We start from the raw sequence: 18,091 nt of genomic DNA, 5'->3' as shown, positions 1-18,091 counted from the left end.
GTCCGGGCTGCCCCCAACGCACAAGCCGGAGGGGAAAGCGCCTGCTCCTTCTGTCCCAGGAAGCCGCCTGTGCTCTCCCACCGCCCCAGTCACCGCCCGCGGCACGCAGCGAGATGGGGTTGACGGGGAGGACGAGGCGGCCCCGCGCCCTGTCCCCGCCCGCGAGGGGCGGTGCTGCCGCTGGGGACCCGCCGGGCCCGCCCCCGCTCCCTGCCCGCGGCCCCTCGGCGGGGCGGTGCCGGGCGGGGCGGTGCCGCCCCTCGCGTCAGCAGCCCCTGCGCGGCGGGCGGGGAGGGCACGGGAGTCTCGGCGCTGCCGCGGCGGGAGAGGCACCGGTGGGGCCGGCGGTGGCGGCGGCGGCGGCTCCTCACGGGAACAAAGCGGGGGCGGCGCGGCCACACGGTGAGAGCTGGGTGAGGGACGGGGAGGGGGCGGCGCTCGAGCTCCCCGGGGACCCCCGCGCCCCCCGAGGGGTGGCTCGGTGCGGCGGAGGGGCCGCGGGCCCGACCCCTCCCTCTCTCTGCCCAGCGCCTTGGGGCGGGGTGACAGCGCCGTGCCCCCCGCCCGCCCCCGCCTTCCGGGGAGCCGTCCCCGCTCGCCCCGTGTCCCCGCAGGGACCCCTGCGCGGCGTCCGCCCGCCTGCGGGTCGCTGTTCCCCCGGGGAGCAGGGGAATATAAAGCAGTGAATCGGGGAGGCGGTCCGGGCGCGGAGCCCGAGAGCAGGTAGGTGCGGGACGAGCGCCCAGGGAGCTGGGGGAGCCGCTCCCGCAGGCGGCTGCGGAGGCTGGGGGGAGGCGCTCAACTTCGCCCGGTGCTGGGCAGTACCGAGCTCAACAAGCCTTTTTCTGCCCGTGAAGCATCCTGGTGTGACTTCTCGCAGAATGCTTTTTTTTTTTTTTTTTAGGGGGGCTCTTAAGTGGTGTTTGTTTTTTAGCCCCCTCCCTTTTCCCAGCCCCTCGCTGCGTAGACTGGAGCTGGCTGGAGGCTCGCCCCTGCCTCTGTGGCTGCATACGCAGCGCTCGTGTTGTCCTAACGATATGGCAGTAGCACTTCCTGCTGTAAATCACTTCGCGATAGTTTTTGAAGCGCTTCTTAAAGGCGGCACTGTAATGAGCCTCCTTGTCAGGCTTGTGGTAAGCTTAAAAGCCTTGTGAGCTGGAGGCTGTTTTCAAGGCTGAGCTGTGTAATGTGCTGCAGTACTTTTCATAGAAAAGGTAGAAATGTGCTCCACTGTTGGCTTAGTGTTGGCATAAATGTAATTCCCCTTCCTATGACCTGTTGGTGTAGGCTCTGTGGTCTTGGACCCCGTTGTAGTTACCTTTGCCATCTTCTTGTTGTGAACAAAGGCTAATCTCAAATGTTCAGAGAGACTGATGTATTAAGAACTCTGAAAAGTAAGCTTTATTATACTGCTGTACTGGGGATAGCTCTTTGTTCTGGAATAATTTGAGAAAATCACTCAGACTGAAATTTATGGGGACTTGAATTTAAAAACCTTAGCTGTTAGCAGTTGTTAAAATATTTTAAATAAATAGATACATTAATGTGGATTGCTATTGCTATATTCATGTTCCATTTATTGAAAATATCTACTGAATTAGTCTAGTGGTCTCTTATTTTGCTCTTTGTATGAACATCATCATAAAATGGTCTTGATGACTCTTTTTCCAGCTTATTAACGCCTTTTTCCCTCAAAAAATTTTAGAGCACGGTCAGAAGAGGAATGGATGTAACATGATACCCTTGCAGTGCTCAAAACACACAAATTCTGCTAAGATTTGTTTTTTCATTAAGTAATACAAGGAAAATGGATGAATCGGCTTTGCTGGATCTGTTGGAGTGTCCTGTTTGCTTAGAACGCCTTGATGCTTCTGCAAAAGTCTTGCCTTGCCAACACACGTTTTGTAAACGCTGCCTGCTGGGCATTGTGAGCTCTCGCAGTGAGCTTCGATGTCCAGAGTGCAGGACTTTAGTGGACTGCAGTGTTGATGAACTCCCCAGTAATATTTTGCTTGTCAGACTACTGGATGGCATCAAACAGAGGCCTCGAAAACCCAGCGCTGGCAGTGGGACTGCTGGCACAAATGCTTTAAGGGTCCCCATCAACACTGTAGCTAATTGCGGATCAAAGGACCTGCAGAGCTCCCAAGTTGGACAGCAGCAAAGGGTGCAAGCACGGAGCCCTCCTGTTAGGGTAAGTACCTGTCCCGGTTTGTCTGGACAGTACCACGTGGTGACAGTATTTTGTTGCATTCCTTTATTTTCCTGCACCATTTCAAAACAGTTGATGGCCTCTGCTTCAGGATAAGGGCAGTCAGATAGTTAATACACCAAAACAATGTGATTTTGAGAATTGCTGTAGATTACTAGCAAAGCACATCAGTGTTCCTATCAGTGTTGGTTTCATGTTATGTAGATACTAATAATGCTTCCTTATTAAAACTCTCAGTTTTTGAGGCAAGAAGAAATCCTTAACTGTCCTATTAAAAGACAGTCAAATAGAGCAACGTAACTTACGTGGAAAGCTTAAGTTATTGTTAAGGATAGAGATCTTGTGAAGAGCATTTGAAATTGTTTTTAGTTTGTCAGCTGTAAGACTAGAGATTTCATTTTGGCTCATGCACTTTCTGAAATGATTCTTACAATCAGTAAATTTCCTTTGAGTTAGACATAACAAGTGTTAAACATGAGCGGAGAAGTTTTGCCACTGGCTTCTAAGTACCTACATTTTTACTTTCTTTCCTTCAAAAAGAAATTTTTGAATTCCTGCAATCTGCTAAATTATTTGCACTCTCAGTCCTCATCATTTCTTTAATTAGTTTTTCCTCAAGTATTTTTTCTAGGGGATTTGGAAGATCTATGTACCATGATGGGAAGACATTGCCTTCTTTCTATACTCTAATTCCTTCCTAAGAGCTGTGCAACCTGTAGATTCTGTCAAAACTTATAATCAAGACTCACTAGCCTAATTTATTCATTATTCATATTCATTCTAGAAGCTATGTCAGGAAATGTAATTTTTTGAGATGGCAGACCTCTGTTTTATTGAACGACAAAGCAGGACAGCTTCTCTGAAAGGTTTTGCTGCCCAATTTGTGATGCGTGCATATTTGAGTTCCTGTGTTTGAAGTGAAGTTTCTGAATGGTTTAGGTGGTCTCTGTCTTGTGGAGTTTATTTGATTTTTATGAAATGTCTTAAGGAGTTCCAAGAAGAGGACTTGAACCTGTTCTTGGCAGAACTTGTCTTTATTTTAAAGTGTATCTGAATTATTTAGTTTACTTACCTAGGGAAAGAAGCCTAACACTGATTTTCCTCAGTTGTACTTAACATGATTGGAATCTCTCCAAAAGATCTTTGATACACCTCTTAAGTTTACATAAGGATTTTAAATCCAGTTTTCCATTAGGTGATACTGCTTTCTCTACTTGCTAGAGATCTCGTTAGATTCTTTACTTTAGAATATAGGAATTATAATTATCAACCTACTTCCTGCTAATGAGTTTTATTTTGTATCTATATTAATGGGTAAGAAGAGAAGGTGATCTGTGGGGGTTTTCTGTTAGTGGTTTGTTTTTGTGTTTTTGGTGAGTTTTCACGTTCTTTGGTGAGAACGTAGAATCCTTAAAAAGTACTGCAAAGATGCATCAGCAGTATCAAAACCAATCTGGTCTACTGCAGAACTTGAAGGTGTTTATCATGATACCTTGCATTTGCAAATGCTCTTAAAACAAAAACTGTTATGATTTGTTTATATATTTTTGTGTCGACCTTTGTACATAACGGGGTATTTTCGGAGACTGCTTCTCCTCCAAAAAGGTTTCCGGTGTAGCACTGTACATTAAGGACTGTACTTCAGACTTTCTTAAAGCCTTATTAGACAAAATAACTTTAATATGGAATATTCTCTCTCTTTTTTTAATGTTCTATAATATCCTGTTTTGCAGCATTTGCATTTCCAGATGTTGCTCAGAGTAGAGAGTGATAACGCATGGAAGGTTGCTTCAGCTTATTGGTTCTGCTGTACTGTGTGTCATTAAAACTGTGACCATATGCATTCCTCCTGCAATTAACTGATACCCAGTGTATATTAGTGATGGTTTTCAGTGTTTTACAAGAAGTTTTATTCCATCTTTGGTTTTGGAGTTTCACAGGCATTCTTCTGCCTTCTTTCCTTTGGGAGACAGGGAAAGATGATGATCTCATAATTTGTCCACTTTGTCCAGAGCCTTTTTTACTAGGAAGCCAGTACTTTTAAGAACGTGAACCGACTTCAGGAAGGTGGAGATATGAACTACTTTTTCATTTTATATATGAAAAGTGGTTTTGAAAAAAAAAGTCCAGAAAGCAAAATGCCACTTTAATGGACAGTGTTGAAGTGAATGCCCTATTTGTTTTGCTAACTCTAGCATAAAGATGCTTGCAAATACAGTTCCTCTCTGGGAATTGAAGAGGAAAATCTGTTTCTAGATGAGTGGCAGAGTCAGATTTCCTAAACTAATTTTGCTGAAGGGGAATTAGTAAATGAAAGTTGCTGTTATGTTAAATGAAGTGAATGTGGATGGAGGCTGTCAAGTCATAAACATTCTGCTTATACACTGAAGTAATACTAAGCTCATAAATGCCCTTTCAGAGAATGCCATAATTTTCAGAAAAGGTTAATACAGCATGTACTGCAGCATGATTTCCTGAACTGTATAAATGACTGTGGAGTGGCCAGCCCTGTTATTGCACAGTATATTGTGTTCTCTGCATGTATGTGGTGACACATGGCAATAAATAAACAAATGGCTCCTTGAGTCTTAAAACTAATGAAGCTGGGTGGGTGGTGGGGATTAACAAATCTTGTGCCTAGTGTCTCTGCCACTACAGTAACCCTATTTCTTTCTGTAACCTCTGTAAGCTTTCACTGCTGTAACGACAGTTTCTCTGTGCAAGTTCTTAATCTATTTTGTTCCCCTGCTGTTTTGATGTATAAAGCCTTCTGTGCCTTTCCCTGGTACAGGCTGGACAAAGGCAGCAGCATCCTGCTGTACTTGATGGAAAACTTGTGTTTGCTGTCTGCCCAGCAATTCTGTTCTAGGCAGCCAGCTTGCCTGGGAGAACAAATAAAATAGTTATACACATACTGCAGCTTCCTCTCTGGTATGGATGCTGATTTAATGCTTTTCTCCTTTTTTTTCAAGTGAAAACCTTCAGCTAGGTTGACAGCTTAGAGAAGCTGTAAGAGCCACAGCCTACTGTCAAATCTGCTTGGGACTGGTCATCAGGAGCAAGTTAGTGAGGGCTCTTGAGAGACTGCATGATCGCATGAGCCTTGTTTCTTTTAAAAGAGCATTCAAAAATGTTAGGGTCCATCCTTTTATGTTTATGCTCATGTTATTAATTTTTCATTTACCCTGAGTATGTCAAACAAGAATTATCTGAAGTTCCTTATGGCGCTTTTACAAGGGTATGCATATTGCAGGAGTCTTAAATGTAGCTGTGTGCCTGAGTTGCTAGATGTTGGAGAGCTGTTCTCTCCTAGATAGATTTAAGATGATCCACTTTTAACTTTTCCTTTGAATTTGTATTTGCCTGAGACATACGAATTCTCCCTCTGGTTTGTTTATAGTTCAAATTTCTGAAGCTAGGGCTATCTTTTCCACAGAACCTAGAAGAGAGTTATCTAAATAGTCTGAAACCTTATCATTGTTGAAAACATTTTGTAATAAGATTTTCAGATGTTTTCTGGACCAAATGTAGGCAGGAAGAGCTAACAGAAGAATTCAAATGATCTCCATTAATAAAAGAAAAGCATGAAAAGTTGGCCATTCCTAATAGAGTTAGTGCTTTTGGTGAATGAGAATTGATGGTGTAATTTGAGTATATTACACTGTATGTCAGTGGAAAATCGTATCAAGATTCACTGTATCTTATCAAGATACAGTGCAATGTGAAAATCCTAAAGCTTTTCCCTTTTTTGTTGTTTTTTATTCTGGAAAGCCCTAGAAACCTCTGGAGATACCATTCTTGGTGAAGTCGACTTGAAATGAGAGGGTAAACAATCGTTACAGGCTATGGGAAAATGCTCCTTTAGGTGTTAAAGGGGGCTAGAGCCACTAGTATCTGAGCATCTGAGTTGTTTGAGATAAATTCTTTTATACTGTGGAGGAAAGAAAAACCCACTAACAGGAGATTGTTCTATGAGTTTCTGCTAATGCTTAGTAGTTTTGCTGTGTCGTGTAAACCCGTGCATCCATCTTCATGTTTGTTTAACAAGGAAAGCAGTAGTAAAATTTTAAGTTCCCGTATCCATACTGCTGCAGCAGTGGTCATTTGTGATCCAGTAGGCTTTCCTGGGAACTGCTGAATGCTAGAAAGGAAAATAAATGGAGCCAGGTTTTCCTGTAGCCATGGTGTTTGACCTTGCCACATATCTTGGGGCAGTAGGGACAGTGGGCCACCTTCTGATCTGTGTGGACTTAAGCAGGTTGGGCTTCTCTGTCAGACTCAATGGATGGTGTAAGCAGTCAGTTTTCTTTCATCCTAACCACCCTGGAGAAGAGAGCTCAGAGTGCAGCTCTCACTGTTTGACTGTTGAGCAGGTTGCAAAAAACTGAGAGGAGCCAAAACAACTGCTGCTTTTGTAGTCATGGCACTTGCTGGCCTATGGAGATCCTGGCAGAACTTAGATATCAAAAGAAACCTCTTAGGCTAGAAAATAAGAATAGGACTGAAAAAGTGCATTCATAGATCAATAACTTTATTACATTATTGTAAATAAATATGGGGATCACCAAGCATAGCAGCAGGCGTAGATTGGAACAGATGTTTAAATCATCTTGGAACAAGAGTTAGTGGAATAAAATAGTACATAAAAATGTATCAGTAAAGGTCTGCTGGAGGGATGTTCTTAGAGGAGGTTCGCATTGTTATAATAGATCAGATTGTAAAGTATACCCATTTAAGGGAAAAAGTAGTTGTAGAAATATGCAAAAAACAGTGGGTAATGCAGTTAGTTCCATGTTGTTATTTGTGATGGTAGGCTGGAGAATCGTGCCATCATACTTAATGGTACCTGATTTTTAGCTGACCGCCCCAACCGAAAGGATATTCCATACATGTGGAATCATGCTCAACATATAAATCTGGGGAAAGAAGAAGGAATGGGGGGGAAGTTCCCAAGTAACATTTGAGAATCTGGAGGTAGACAACTATTCATGTTCTGGAGTGATCATTAGAAAATATTTTGTGAAGTCTTTGTAAATCATATGTGCATGCTTTTGTTTCATTTCATGCTTGTGGAGGTATCAGATTCTGCTTTTATGTTTACAATTGCTTGTACAATTTTAATTACTTCTGTGTAACACTCTCGTATCTTATGTGAAACTAGAGAAAATTTAATGGAGATCATAAATATAAAAGGAAAGTAGACTGACTCTCATGATGTTAATGTGTTCCCTTTCAGACGTAATAATTAGATAGAGAAGGAGGATAAGCAAAAGGAAGAACTGTCTCTGTATCTAAAGGCATTGGGCTAGGATTGAGAGCTTCCGGGCTCAGTTCCTGGCTTTGCTACAAACATCCTTTATGACCTTGCACAGAATCACTCAAAGCTCTTTGTGCCTCTGTTTCTCATCTGCAGATATGACTGATAGTACTTTCTTTGTTTGACTCACTATTTAGACTGTATACTCTCCAGGGCAGGCATTGACGTTTTTTTTAATTTTGGACGTGTCCATGGGTGTTTTACAATGGTTCTACAGTCTCCGTTGAGGTCAGTATATCCTGCTGTTAAATCATTGACTTCCACATTACTGGAGAACTGTTCATAATCCATTTCCTGTCCCAAAGATGGTGCAATGCTTAGTGTCATGTTGTTAAGAGGATTTAATTTTGTTTGGATGTTTAATAGAAAATCACATGAGTACGTCAGTGAGGAAAAGCCAGACACTTGAAACATCTGTGGAAGTGGTAGTCCACCCTTCAGCTAGGGAAATCTGCATGGGACTGGCACACTGTTGTGTAGATTTACGTGTGTTTTGAAAAGAATAAGAAGAGCATATCTAATGTGAATTGTGTTGGTAATACAGAAATGCTTAATTCCATACTTCAAACCTGCATAGCTATCTTGAACCTGCCAATTAACATTAATCTGCTTGATAAAATAGCTGCCAAACTAGTGTAATCCCTTTTTTTAAAAAAACAATTAGGTTTTGAAGTAAACTGATCTATAAACTAAAAAAGAAGTCTACATTATTTACATGTGATACTGAAATCTGAAATCCCTTTTAAATTTGTTTACAAGCTTTTTTGTTGTTTTTTGGTGTATTAGTGGAAGATACTGTTGTATAGTTGCTTTGTCTTCATGTGGAAGAGGGGTGTCTCTATTTCCCTTCATTTTCCAATTAATATTCCTCCATTTATGTAGATTTGTTTAAAACCCCCTAGATGAAATAAAATGGTGTCTTTTTTTCCTCCACTTTAATGTGGCCAGTGAGTTGCAGGTTATTGCTGTACTCAAAAAGCTTTGATCATTCAGAAAATTTTAACTTCTGCGTAAAAAGTCTCAAGCTCTTACTTTTAATGGGCTTGTGAAGGGAAGCAGTTTTTTTTAGAGAGAATAAAAGTCCTTGAATTTTGTCTCATATTACCACAAAAATCAAATACCAGTAAAATTGCTTTACATAAGGGATCCAGGATCTGGTTAGAAAAGTCAGTCAGTAGTGCTGTTGCTGTGTTTCTCTGTGCATAGTGTCTGGCTTTCTGCAATGCGTTCAGTGGCTTAATAGGAATCAAGTATGGTATGGAGAGCTGAAGGGGCTGGTTGAGATGGGGTCAGCTAGAAATCCTTCTTCTCCCCTCCTTTAATTGAGTGAAATGGTTTTTAATGGAACTTCAGTGTTTAGTGCATGGACAGGAACTGTAGAAAACAAAAAGCCTTAAACTGCAGCTGTGATAATAAAACTGGAAACTTGTTATGATCAGTTGTTTGTCTTTCTTTTGGTGAACTTCCCCATGCAGTGCATTTGGCCTTCTCCATATGATACGCCTAACACCTTCCTTGGTCTTTTCTTTGGCTCCATTGTCCTTTATTCAAACGTTCTCCTGCCTCTGATCTTACTGTACTACTTCCAAGAAAAAGAAAACATACAATTTTCTTACCTCTTGTGTCCCATTTGTCCTTGACTGTGTCAGACATAAGGAACAAAAAATAAACAATAAGAAAGAAAATTTTCTATTGAAGTATGTGGACTATGTACAGTCTTGTAGTATATATGACTAAGATCTGCCAAATACATGAAGAGCATAAAGTAGAAGTTAATATTACTGTATTGCCCCCCTCTTGGGGTTTTTCTTCCTTTTTTCTTTTTCTTCTCCTTTAAATCATTTACTATATCCTCATCCTAGTGTGGGCAAGAATGTGTCTCAGTAATTAAAGCTGAAATATCATCTGGTCAGCCCTGTTCATGCATACACTTCGTTACTGCCTTCACAGAAGAAAAGTGTGCATCTGTTAAAGCTCATTTCCTGTCAGATCCCTCTGTGTTAGACAGAAAAACTCATCTTGGAAAATCAGCAGTGAATTCTTGGGTCAGTTGAACTAGATCAAATTCTTTGCTTTTCTTTTCACGTCACCAAATCAAATCAAAGTCTTTTTGGAGAGCAGGTTGTTTTTTTTTTGACTGAGAATTGCTGCTTTGAGGTGAGCTGGATTAATTTTAGAAAGCAAGTGGCCCTGAGGTGGGAGAGTCACACATCCAAGTGCTCTTTTCTGCACTCCTTATCTTTCTTAGGTATAGAGGGGAAGATGACAGCACTGTCCTCTGACTGTCAGACTGAACACTGAGACTCATTCTGGTTAGAGCCTTGCTGTACTGTGCATGTCACGTATCCCTTTCTCTTGGAGATTGCCGGAGTTGCCATGCAGTTTGGGTGCAGAACCCGAGCTGGTCAGCACAGAGGCAGTTGGTTAAGTCTGTTTTCATATTTGCATCCTCTAAAACATCAGGAGATCTTTGAGACTCAGAAGGATGCTCTGGAGATAAGGGAAATCACTCCAAAGCGAAGAATTCTTTAGGCATGGGATGTTTATTTACATATGTTTAAAATATCATTCAATGTTTCCTGGAAACCTACAGGTTTGGATTCTCCAGTTGTAGGAAAAGTGAAACACAGAAGTCAATGTTTCATTTACAGACACTGTTCCCAAAGTTTCTCAGAGTCTCAGGCTGCTATGTTCATGAAAGTCAACTGTGGTGTATGTGAGCAACTCACTGTACCCTTATAGGCTTAGGGCTGTAACTCTCATTTTACTCTTGTGGCATTCAAGTATGTGATTTATTGTCCAAAGTTAAGTTTTTGTAGTGTAAGAGTATAAACACTTCAAAATTTTAAGTATTTTCTTGTCTAGGTCTTTGTTCCTATCTTATTTGGCTCTTGATTAATCCCGTCTGCCCCCCCCCCCCCCCCCCACCATAAGCACTTAAATTTTCAAGTGTTAAAAAGCCAGAACCTGCAAGAGTGTGTTTGATCTCCTACAAATGAGGACAAGATTCTCTTGTGCGCCATCCCTCTCGCCCAGTAATTCTGTTTGAAATATTGCTGATATGCTCGACCTTCCACACCTAATTTTTTTAATATGGTGTAAATTTCTGTTGGGTTTTTTTGTTTGGTTGGTTTTTTTTTGGTGTGGTGGTTTTTTTTTTGTTTTTTGGTTTGCTTTTTTTTTTTTATTAAACTAAAAGCTCTATTCTGGTCTTTAGTTGTTCTTTCTATCTTCCTTGATTTTTCAGAGCCAAATATAGATAGTCCATTTTTATATTCTGTAAGCGTGCAAAGTATAATTTTATAGTTTCTAGCTGGGAAGTACGCTATTAATCATAAATTCATTTTGATCAAAGGTAAGCATTTCAGTGTTGTTTAAATATTAATATAGATATCATTCTCCTTCTCTCTAAAGTGAAGGATTGATGCCAGTGCTGCTCAGAAGATAAGCCCGGCATCAAGTGTCCTGTTGGACTTTGTAACTCTTGAAGTGCTCCTCAGTCTTTAGCATTTCTTTGTTAATAAAACTGATTTTATTTCATTGCATTAGTGTTGCAGAAAGATAACTATGCTTGTGTATATTACCTCTCTTGACTTCCTCTTCTCAGCATCTAAGCTTTCAAAATATACATGTGCACTGAAAGCTTTTTAAAGAGCTGAACCACTGTTTTACCTTGTGTGAACCACAGTTCTACAAGACAAGCTTTTAAAAAGCTCTGTTTAAAGACAAAAGTACTCATTTCCACCAGACTTTCAAGCTGCTGAACTCAGGAGAAGGAATGTAGTCTTACTTGCATGGAGGTGGCAGAACATCAATACTGAATAATTTGAAACGTCTCTTCAATTATTCTTTATTGGTATGCTATCTTAGCCCTTTAGGTTATAGTCTCTATTTTACTTATATTCAAGAAAAATGTGTAAGAATGAAGCACTTCTGACTTTAAAAAGTGTTAAAATGAAAAATAGTCAAAGATAATCAGATGACGATCTGAGTTGGCATATATAGGGCATAGCTGTTCTAGAAGGTTACTTTAAACAAATCCAGTGAAGTTGAGTTCACTGCACTGTGGTAATGTGCCCCTGAGTAGCGCAGAAGCTTTTATTCTGAAGCCGAGCTTGCTAAAAAATCAGTGTCTCATGGACCTTCACTTGTTCATGTGTACCAGTGCCCTTCTATCTCACATGGTCTTTCTCATGAGCTAGATAAAGAGGGGAGACTCTTAAATCTTATCCACACTAGCAGACTTAAGCCATTTTCAAAACCTGTTTAATTTAACACAGTTTTAAATCCACAGCCTTATTAAGTTAACAAGCCTTCAGCCTTGCCACCAGGTTCTGTAATCCTCTTAGGTCTTGGGACTAAGCAGGGCAGGGATAGTCAATAAGCAGATGAATAGATAATCTTTCAGAAGACAGATCTTAAAATTGGGAAATGCTGATCTGAATTTCCATTCGCTATATACACTACCACAGAACTTACAACTTGAGGAAAAAGTTGAAATGACTATCACTTTGTTTGGGGGGAAGAAGAGTGAATAAAGGGTTTTTTAAAAAATGCATTAATTCCTGGTTTGCAACCCAATAAAATTAGGTTAAATTTTAAATATAGAATGAGGTAGATAAAAATAACAGTTTGTTTCCTTGCCATTGTGCATATGCAAATTAAGATCTCCTTGTGGTTGTTTCACAAGCTATTTTTGAAAATCTTTCAGGCAATCAGGAGTCTATGGACCAGAATTTAAAGAACACAAAGAACATTATGCTGATAATGTGTCCTTGGCCACCACTGCAGTCTGCATATTGCTTCTGTTCAGTTTTGGCTCTTCTAACACTACTGAGCCTAAGCTGTGTTTGTCTCCTGAGCATAGCTCCTGAAGTAGTGGAGTTGGAGGAATTTAAAAAAGGCAGTATACAGTGGAAGAATTCAGCCTAACATGAGGATTCCTGCCAGACATGTTCACACAGCACCAGAGGAGGAACAGAGGAAGTGGATCATAGAATCATTAATGTTGGAAAAGTCCTCCAAGGTCATCAAGTCAAACTTTTGACTGAATATCACTATGACCACTAAACCATATCATGAAGTGCCACATCTACTTGTTTTTTGAACACTTCCAGGGATGGTGATTCCACCACTTGCCTGGGGAACTTGTTCCAATGTAAGATTCAAACCAGGTCCAGGAAGGAGATGGAAAGTGTGACCCTCTGTTTGGAGGGGGTGGCAGAAGAGCTGAGCTAGCCTTGAGGCATGAAAGCAATCACTTATCTCATTGAAAGGGTGGGAGAAGGCCTCTGGGAGGAGATGGCTGAAAAGTGGAGAAATTTCAGTACTGAGGGGTGATAAAGACTCAAATGGTCAAGTAATAAGGAAGGAAGAGGGATAGTGGTGTTGAGAAAAAATGAACTGTGGTAGTAGGCTTGGAACATAGCAATAGACTAATTAGATAAAATATTACAGAGGAAATGGGATCAAGCAAATGACTCTTAGCTCACTGGAATTGAATTAGAGACTTGGTGAGGGGGAAGTGCTGCAGGAGCAAGTTGAAGAGGTAGCTTGATGTTTGAGGAAGGTTTTGGAGAGCATCAAAATAGAAAAGTTGCTATGGAGGTGTTGGCTAGACAAGAGGTGAGAAAGAAATTTAAGTGTGTTGACTCACATGCTATCTCATTTCCTTCAGTATGTGTGTATTTGAACACTGTGTATTTTATTTGTCATTGTTTATTTTGTAATAGTGTGTCATGTATTATGTGACATTTAGACTAGTACAGTTCCAAAATGGTTGAAGAACTTCCATTCAGGACTTTGAGGATTACTTCTGGCATATCTCTCAAGCACTTTGAGATTCTTCACAGAATTCTGAAAATGTCTGTTTCATTACTAATAATGTATTCTCATTGTTCTTACAGAACCAGTAAAGATACAAATTCTAATATTTCGTTCAATGAACTCAAAAAGAATATAGGAAAAGGGGGGCTAGTGTCCTAGGAATTGCTGGAAAATTGAAAAATATTATCAAAGAAGGAAGAAAAAATAAACATAATCTGTGACTATTTTGATTTGGTGGCATTTTCTTTCATCTTGCTTCCATGTTTCCTCAGTCTTCTGTCTTTTCCTTCAGTTAGTAATAACTAAAAATAAGGATTTAAACATCATGCTAGCCTTACAGAGCATGGTCACAATCTATTCTTTTGAATTCAGTCGTGATGATAAGAAGAATGGATTTTATGGTACATGTTCTCCAAGCAAAACAATGGAATATTTTCAGTATGTTTTTGTTCTGTTGGAGCAGCTCACCTTTGTGTAATACTGTTAAAAGGAGAACTATCTTTCCAGAACTATCTTTTCAAAATACATTATTTTTGTTCTGTAATGGGGATTTGTGTTTGCTTTTACTTTCACTAATAAGGGAATTGGTTTTTCAGTGCCGAAATAGAATAGTGGGCTGTTTCTGGAAACGGGTTCCCAAAGTAGTTTACAATTTCAATAAAGTTTATCTTCTTGTACCAAAACCTCTGAACCCAGAACGAAACATAAGTGTCAAGGAAAACTTATTTCTGACTTCAGCTCCTGTTGTGGGTTTATGCTCTTTTCTCAGGAAATGATACTTTTTCATATATTCAATTCAGAATTGTGTTGCTTGCCACAGGGAACTGATGTCATTTATGCTTTCTATTTTTTTTTATCACGCTACCATTTAATGGTAGCATGAAAGACATCAAAATTTATTTTAAATGGCATAGAAGAGAAACTGATTATTCTCTGCAGTCTGTACAAAGGTAGTGTGGGTTTTTTATTTAAAAATAAAATATTAAATGCTATGTCTTACACAGTTAAATAAGAAATATTCATAATTGTATATGTAGTGATTGATAGGGAGAGGGGTTTTTTTAAGTTTAATACTTGTTTCAGATTTTCTGAGTTTGCACTAAAGGAATCCAAGAAAGAAGGGGGTATGAGTTAAACCAGCTCAACTGTCAGGAAGTGCTTATTCCTTTTTTTCCCTGCAGCAATCAGAAATTTACGTAAAAAGTGCCATTTTTAAAATATTCTCGGAGTAAAATTTTATGTAATGTGGCATCCTTATTCCTTTCAGAGATTTTGAAATGTCTGCAGTTAGGCTCTACCACACAGTTCCTTATTTTTTGATGTTGTTGGGAGTTACATGAGTTACTGAGATAGATTGGTTCATGAAGTTTGTGCCTGTTTTCTTGGGGTTTGTAGGCTGTGGTTGCCTAGGTGGGTGTATATTTTTGTCTGAAGTGTACTGCTCAGTTCACAAGTAAGAGCTTATATTAGAAATGGTTAAAAAAGAAATAAAGTTATTTTAGAGACAGTTTTGTACTTGCAGTCATGGAAGGATATGGACTTAAAATATTCAGAGGTACAGTTCTTGGAAGAAACCTCTGCATGTATGAAATTTTTCATCTTCTTACAAGGGATTTCAGTGCTGCTTTACTTAAGTATCTAAGTGAAGATCTAAGTCAGATTGGAGCCCGGTTGCACATAGCCAGACTGAAGTTCAAGATAGTTTATCTGAATCAAACCATACACTAACTTGGTCATTTTAGTTAGGCATGTCTTACAGCTCGAAAACCCTTTCAGCCCAGTATGCAGTAACCACAGCATAGTCTCACCTATGGTAAATGGAAAACAAAGTATTCTAGTGTTCCACATTGTGTGTTTCAAGCAAACCTTAAAGTAGTTGCTTTCAGAAATTCAGTTTTGTTTGCATAAGATACCTTGTGATGTTGGAGAAATCATCTTTGTGCTTAAACAGGTAACTTCACCCTCAGATCTGGACACTGGCTGCAGTTTCGTTTAGGAAATTATCGTGCTCTCTCTTCCAACTACTGCTACTTGCCACGTCAGGTTAGCACCCCACATCTTCCTGGGAACAGCACTAGTTCTTGGGAAGTCAAATAACTGTGGTGCTCAAAGCTAGAACATTAGTAAGAATTTTTAAGATTTCATATAAACCAAAATCAGGTTATGCACTAGTTTTCTAGACTTAAATGCATTATTATATTTAAAAACGGAGATGCATTTTCTTACCGTATGTTTTGTTTTTTGGGAAAGAGGTAGAGGCATTGAAATTTTTGTGAGAGTGTGGCTTTTTTAACTTAAGAAAAACCATTTGCTTTTGTAAAAGTAGACCAAACTTGGTACCAAATTGTTGGGGCTTTGTCAGTACCGCAGAACTCTGGTTTTGGGTGTGGATTCCAATTACTGAAGTTTAGGCTGAACATACCATTAGATGCCAAACTGTGCTTTGTTTTTGGAGAAGGTAGTGGTACTTGGTGGATGAAATAGCATTTGATTTGTGCTGTGTTTTGAAACAAGAATACTTTTTGCATATTTCTTTCGTCTGTTCAGCATATAAAATTTAATGGATGAAATCTGTCCAAAGTGGTCTTAGGTAAACAGTCACTGTGTTTATATTTTTCAGGATTTTGTAGCTATAGAAATAAAATAGCAGTTTTGAACTTTGCTATTAAAATATACATTGGAAAATATTCTGTTGGAATACAGGGGAGTGTTAATGGCTTCCATAAAAACAGATCTGGTAAAAATCAGTAAGTGCAGTAGATATCCTTCATTAGAGGAACATTGGTCTTAGTGTTCCTTTGGTAGCTGAAGCAATAAAGCTGCTTCTAAATGCACCAATCAGAATAAGTCTGGAACAGCAAGACTACTCTATAAAGACTGGTAAAACTGACGATAAATACCAGAGCTGGATCATTGATGCGTGCCTGAAGAAATATGGAATTTTTGAGAGAGGGTTAACAAGAGGGAAGAAATGCATCAGAGCTTTGCATGAACCATCAAGGCAACAGACAACACTCTAGGGAGCGCAGTAATTTCTGATAGCACCAACAAATTGCAAAGTATATATGGGTGCTCTTTCTTGGTCATGTTAGTTTTGGATAAAATCATGATTTTATGACTATTCTTGGTAAATACTATTTTGAATTTCATTTTGTCTTTCTAATGAAGATGAGTCAGCAAGGACCCAGGAATGTTGTGTAGCTGTTTTGATTGAGAGCTAGCAAGTACTCTAGTATTTGTTATCTAGTATCTAGCAAATACTCTAGCAAGTACTTTATCTCTCTGATTTTTCTTTGTCTTTGCATGCAATGTTTTCAAAAGGCATTGAAAAAAATTGTACTGGATACGGAAGTCCCATGTTTTTTCTGTTTTGTCATTTTGTCACTATGCATTAAATCTGCCTTAAGTGAATCACCTTAATTAGGGTAAGTCGGCCTTTGGTTCACTATTTAATGTACTGTGAAGATTGGTACCAGTGACTGTAGTGGCTTAATCATGTAGACTTTTGGCCCACTTTGTAAAGGGGAACAACTGAAGTTGTTCCACTCTGTGAAAATAAAATATTCACTGGAAAAAGGATTAAAACCCAACTGTTCACATCCCAGGCGAGTGCTTGGGTCATTGAGCCAGACAATTGTTTTGTCATCGCTTTCAGTGCTCTAGTAGAGGTTAGCAGAAATACACGCCAAGACGTCTGTGGTTTGGTGGTTAGATCTCATGCCATGTTGAATCATGTATTGCAGGTATGAACGATGCTTTTTATGGAAATAGAACCTCTTTTTCTTTTTTTTCTTTTCTTAATCTCCTTGGTTGTATCCACAGTGAATAATTTGATGAGATAAAATAATTCTGATTGCATATTTTGTCTAGAAAGTACTTAATTAACCATAGCTCAAAGTGTGGTTTTCCTTTACTTTTTGACTATCAGATGGGGAACACAACATTTGTTGTTTATGTTGGCTTAGCTGTGATGTTTCTTTTCTCATTTTCCTCATGTAAAGCTGAGATTAATTTAGGAGAAAATTGTTTATTTCTGACTTCTGTTTTTAATGAGAAAATAGTATCTCTTGGGATGTACTTTCAGAAGTTGGAGCATTATTGTTTTGAAAGAAACAAATATTTGGCAAATCATAAATTCAGGGGTTTTATTTCACAAGTTAAATTGCTTTTAAAATGACAGCTTTAGAAGCATACATAACTTTGAATATTATGTTTCAGGTGTGCTGTATCTCTGTGATCCTGTGGGGATTATATGCCTGCTATTGAATTTGAAGGAAAAAATAACAAAAGCAGTAATTCTAGTTTACTGTTATTCCCTTATAATATCAAAGTACACTGAGATATATGTGGACTTCAGTTTTTCATATGACTTTGCACATTGTATCTAGCCTTTTTCCTATTCGAGTATGTTCTTTCTAGGTGGTAGAAAAAGGAAAAAAAAAGATTAATTTTTTATGCTTTATGTTACAGCACAAAGTGTTTGAAAGTTTACGTAGTAAATCCGTATTTGAGAAGAATCACTGAGCAGTGTAATATTACTTTCTTTCTTTTTTAAAAAAGTAAAGTAGAACCTCAATCTTCCACCTCCAAGGAGAGAGAACAACTGAGGCTCTACAAATGTAGTATTATTGAGAAGTACAAGTACTGATCATGGCTCTAGATGTAGAATAACTGTTCTACTTGATGCATGCAGATGTGGGAACAAAAGGGCCTGTAATGGACCATATAAAATGTTG

At 39.3% G+C, this 18,091-nt stretch overlaps 1 protein-coding gene across 2 annotated transcripts in view; it reads left to right on the top strand.

The window, feature by feature from the left end:
- The first annotated feature begins 285 nt into the window (after positions 1-285).
- The window catches only part of SH3RF1 (SH3 domain containing ring finger 1), an 84,103-nt gene continuing 66,297 nt past the window's right edge, over positions 286-18,091 (top strand). The window contains exons 1-2 of one of the 2 annotated variants that reach the window (XM_042015004.1): positions 286-402; positions 1,706-2,194. In XM_042015004.1, the coding sequence (XP_041870938.1) occupies positions 1,808-2,194 (387 nt within the window). In that variant the 5' untranslated portion in view covers positions 286-402; positions 1,706-1,807. Of the gene's footprint in view, positions 403-437; positions 724-1,705; positions 2,195-18,091 lie in introns of those variants that run through there. The other variant, XM_042015005.1, reaches the window with a different exon arrangement.

Source organism: Corvus kubaryi, unplaced genomic scaffold (genome assembly GCF_017639235.1).
Source record: "Corvus kubaryi isolate FWS band 111438036 unplaced genomic scaffold, C.kubaryi_AGA036_p1.0 split3-131, whole genome shotgun sequence".
Taxonomy (NCBI): Eukaryota; Metazoa; Chordata; class Aves; order Passeriformes; family Corvidae; genus Corvus; species Corvus kubaryi.
This window is presented reverse-complemented; position numbering and strand designations above follow the sequence as displayed.